Here is a 4,919-nt window from a genome sequence, read left to right as displayed (position 1 = left end):
CTATCTGACCTCCTCTGGCTTCTCTATTGCCAGCGGTAGAAGTCACACATGTCTCCATTTTCCATCTTTCTTTACCTATTTTGATACCAATTATTGCTCCTAGAGCACTCTACTCTGCTGGGTTTGATAATTTGTTGAAATGATCCCACAGAACTCTCAATTATGGGGGCTTATTAGGAAAATAAATAGCTTACCATATGTCAGGATCAGTTAATAGTAAGGATACAGTCATTGGTTCACAACAGTGCCTCTTCTCAGCCAACAGCCAGGATTCTCCATGATCCTCAGCCTCTCAGTCATGTGGTCCCTTGGCTTCTGTCTCTGTGGTCCAGGAAGCTGTATTGCTCTGCCTCACAGTTCTACAGTCTCAGCACTACTAATCTGTTCTGTCTCATGGTCTCCTTGCCTCAGCCTCTCTTGGTCTGGCTTCTTTGCTTGGTTCCATGGTCCTAGTGCCACAGCCTGTGGTCCCTTTGGTCTTGTCTCCACCACTTCAGACAGATTCTCATGTATGCTCCACTAGTGGCTCTTTTTCCAGTGGTCCTGGGATTTCATTCTGTGTCGTGCTTCTGAGATGGCTCTTATACACAGATGAATGGCTTTGATGGAAGTGAGGTTGTCTTTCAACAGCCCATACTTCCAAGGAAGCAAAGGGTAGTGACTTGGTTCATATTCTACTAAGAAACTTAATCCTGACTATTAGCATAGCATAGAAGTTCCTCCAAAATGGGATTTTAGCCACGGGCATAGAGGCCAGAATTTATAATAATACATCACATAAGGTATTATGGTTAGAAGAACCAAACTCAATGCCGTTAAGTCAAGTATAACCATGTAAGACGGAGTAGAACTGCACCTGTGGGTTTCCAACATTCTAACTCAACAGGAGTACAAAGCCTCATCTTCCTCCCTTAGAGCAGCTGTTGAACTACTGAATTTGTGGTTCACAATCCAACTGTAACCACTATACCACCAGGGCTCTCCCTAATGGCTAGGAGGGCAGTATTAATTGACTATCTCACAATGTTAGTTCAATAACTAGAGTTACAGTGTTTAGCCTTTAGTGTTTACCTCTTCCTCTCAGGAGGAAGGTTTAACCATGGTAGAGAGGTCCCTTGTAGATAGAGTCAGAGGTTGGTGGTAGCAGAAAATCTCAGATTCATCTCTGCCTTCTCTCCAGGAGTAAGAAGAAATTTAGAGTTTATGTTGACTTTTCACCTTGGTTCCACATGACAAAGCTAGTGTGACATTAAAGGGTAGGTTATATCTTTACTTCAGGATTTGAGAGTAGCTGAATGAATGATGTCTCTCTCCTTCCTTCAAGGTTAGAGATTAAGGGAGTTGTTTAAATTTTTGTCCTGTTTTCTTGTCACAAGTATGCCAGATCAAAGTAAATTCAAAAGTTGTTTATATTTTTTACATACTTCTTTGTTTCTTTATCTAAATTCAGATATTTTCGAAATAACTTTAAAAAAAAATCATTTTATTGGGAGCTCTTACAGCTAAATAACTTTCTTATAAAGAGCCCTGGTGGTGACATCGGGTAAGTTCTGGGCTGCTGACTGCAAGTTTGGCCAGTCAAACCTACTGGCCACTTTGTAAGAGAAATAAAGTTCTCTTCCCATAAAGCCTCAGAAACACTATGTAGGATTGCTATATGAGTTGGAATTGACTCAATGGCTGTAAGTTGATGACTTATAGTTAGTGTTAGAGAACCTTACAGAGATAGACATATTTCTATTGCTAAATATATGAATGATTTTATATATATATATTTAAAAAGCATAATAGTGACATGAGATGTGAGAATATTATAGAAACATACAGAACATATTTCTTATACTGGTATGCATTGTAGTAGTTAGTAAAGACAATCTTTATGAGAGTGATGAGGAAATGATTACATATTATGTGTCCATTGGTAGCCACAGCTCTATTCATAGAAAATAGTCACTTTTAGTGATATCATCCTAGAATCATGAAGGATTGCAGCATTTGGAGGCTCTAGAGTGCTTTTGATTTTGTCTCGTCTTTTCTGCATTCACATTCTAAAACTTGCCAGGATTTGGTAGGTCACTTTAGTTTTTGCAACAGTAGACCTAACTACCTGATTCGGGATGCTAGGAGTTAATATATTTATCACTGGTTCTCCTGAAGTCCTCTGTAGCTTTGTACCAGTAAGGGTACTATCTATGTTCATGTAGACCAAATTCTCTGATGCACTATAGCTTAGGATATTATCTAGGTATTTTTGTGCATAACAAATAGACTTATTATCTCTTTTCCCTTTTGACCTGGCTAAGTTGACATTGAATTGTTTTGTACTTTTATTTTGACTTTAGTTCAATGATCAATTAATCAGTCCCAAGCATTTTGTTCATCTGGCTGGCAAATCCACCCTGAAGGACTGGAAGAGAGCCATTCGTCTGGGTGGAATCATGCTCAGGTAAGCTCTAATGCAAACCCACACCTCCCAATATACTTGGGGACACTTAATGATAGTAGAATCCAGATAATTGACCCTTTTCTCTTTAATTTGAAATTTTATTCAGAATTGGCTTGAGTAATCCATACATTATTTGAACTGCACCACTTGTTCTTAAAATTCTTGAGAGGGACGGGAGACTGCATCCTAGCTTCTGGGGCTAATTTTTCTGATGTCACCATATTGGGTAGAATCCTCTTTTGGCAGAGAAGCTCAGGAGTAGGTGACAGTCCTGTTTCAGATTACCAAGCAGAGGTGCAGCTGAGCCTGTGCCTAGGAAGAAAATAACCGGAGAACAGTGTAAGCTGGCCAACACATGTGGGGATCATCTGGTGAGGTAGAAAGGTGCTCTTGGTAAATAATGACTTCGCAGAATAAATCCAACTCTTGCGGCATTTGGAAGATTGAGAACCCAGAGGAAGATTGATGCTAAGACACCAAGAGATTGTCAGAGGATGCAGAGCCCACAAAAGTTGACAGAAAACTTTCCCCTAAAACTGATGCCCCGAATTTAGAGGTCTAGTTTCCTAAACTGAGAGAAAATTTGTTTGTTAAAGTCATATACTTGTTGTACCAGCACTAGATAACTACGACAGATTTTGGTACCGGAAGAATGAAGTACTGCTCTAACAGATTCCTAAAATGTGGAAATTCCAAAACTTTGGAATTATTTTAACATGCCTAATAGTAAAAGCGAGGCACCATGGTGGTGTGGTGGTAATGTATTGGGCAAGGTTAAAAGTTTGAAACTACCAGCTTCTCTGTGGGGGAAAGACAAAGCTTTCTACTCCCATAGAGTTACAGTCTCAGGAATCTACAGGCAGGTTCTACCCTGCTTTAGAGTTCCTTATGAGTTTGAATCAACTAGATGGCAGTGAATTAGTAAAAGCCTAGGTTGTTTGGAAAGACTGAGTGGAATTACAGAGGTCAAAGGCAATTCTAGTGAGGGCTCAGAAAGAAGGGAGATGGTGCAGATGGTGAGACGCAGTGGCAGAGCAGCAGAACTAGGAAACTCCGAGACAGCAGCTACTCAAAGAGCAAGAGAACTGAGTACTTTGCTGCAGGAGTGTTGTACCTCCAGGCACTTGTTGGTAGAGCCAGGTTTGCTGACTCATGGAGCAAGAGATATTTGTCCTAGGGTAGAAGGTAACTGGTGGAATGGGCTGCCTCTAGACCAACGGTTCTCAACCTTCCTAATGCCGCAACCCTTTAATACAGTTCCTCATGTTGTGGTGACCCCCACCATAAAATGATTTTCATTGCTACTACTTTTTTGCTACTGTTATGAATCATAATGTAAACATCTGATATGCAAGATATATTTTCATTGTTACAAATTGAACATAATTAAATCATAGTGATTAATCACAAAATAATATGTAATTATATATCGTGAAATATTTATGTGTTTTATGATGGTCTTAGATGATCCCTGTGAAAGGGTCATTCGACTCCCCAAAGGGGTCGCAACCCACAGGTTGAGGACTGCTGCTCTAGACCAATCGGTAATGCTAAAGAGTATTGTAAAAATTGCCCAAGGTCATGTTAGCCTAAGAGGCCAAGGAACCAGGAAATATAAATTGAAGAGACAAGGAATGTAAGAAACTGAGTTTCCTAGGTCTCAAAGACTAGGGTCATGGCTTTGGGGGTTCTAAAGCGTGGGGCTGCTGATCATAAATGCCAGGAGGTAGGACCAAAGTTGCTGCTGGAAAGCTAAGGGGCAGAACTGCTGTGCAAAATAACTCCTCATTTCCCTGGCCTCCCAGCCTCTGATAGCCTCTAATCTATTTCCTGTCTTGATTAATTTGCCTGTTTTAGATATTTAATGAAAGTAGAATTACATAGTATTTGTCCTTTTGTGTCCAGTGTAAACATCTAGTATAATATAGTTTAGGAAGATATTTACTGTTGTAATATTTACCCTCAAGTGAAGATTATTAACAGTGTACCTTGAGTACTCACTTATTAATAGGAAGTTTTTAAAAATGTGATCAGGAATTAAGTTTCTTGTAGAACATGTTCCAAAAGCCTTAAAAACATCTTACTCAAAAAAAAAAAAAAAAATCTTACTCTTTGTGTTTTTAATTTTTTTTGTGGAATCTGTCTTAAGAAATAATCTGTAGTGCTTGTAGAGATCGAGCATATAGGTGTTTATTGTAGCATTATTTGTTATGATGAAAATGGCAGTCTGGAAAAATACATAGTCAAGAGACATCTAAAGTAATTATGATCATTAAATATATGTTATGGGATATAGTCATAAAATATTCCTAAAGAGTTTTTACATGGACCTGCTTGTGATGTAATACAAAGGAAGAAAACAAAATATAAAATAGTGTGACTTTTTAGCTTTGTTAAAAACAAACAACAACAAAAAACAAACGTTTAAACAACAGATAAGAATAGTAAGGGTCTCTCCCAGAAGAATGCACTT

General features: G+C 38.8%; 1 protein-coding gene across 1 annotated transcript in view; it reads left to right on the top strand.

The window, feature by feature from the left end:
* Positions 1-4,919, top strand: part of GMEB1 (glucocorticoid modulatory element binding protein 1) — a gene marked incomplete at its 5' end in the record, with an annotated part of 29,530 nt that overhangs the window by 3,147 nt on the left and 21,464 nt on the right. The window contains one exon of the mRNA XM_045298915.1: positions 2,343-2,446. Coding sequence (XP_045154850.1) covers positions 2,343-2,446 — 104 coding nt within the window. The remainder of the gene's footprint in view (positions 1-2,342; positions 2,447-4,919) is intronic.

Source organism: Echinops telfairi, unplaced genomic scaffold, assembly GCF_000313985.2.
Source record: "Echinops telfairi isolate 266 unplaced genomic scaffold, ASM31398v2 ScPeMD7_7457;HRSCAF=8495, whole genome shotgun sequence".
NCBI classification, from domain to species: Eukaryota; Metazoa; Chordata; class Mammalia; order Afrosoricida; family Tenrecidae; genus Echinops; species Echinops telfairi.
This window is presented reverse-complemented; position numbering and strand designations above follow the sequence as displayed.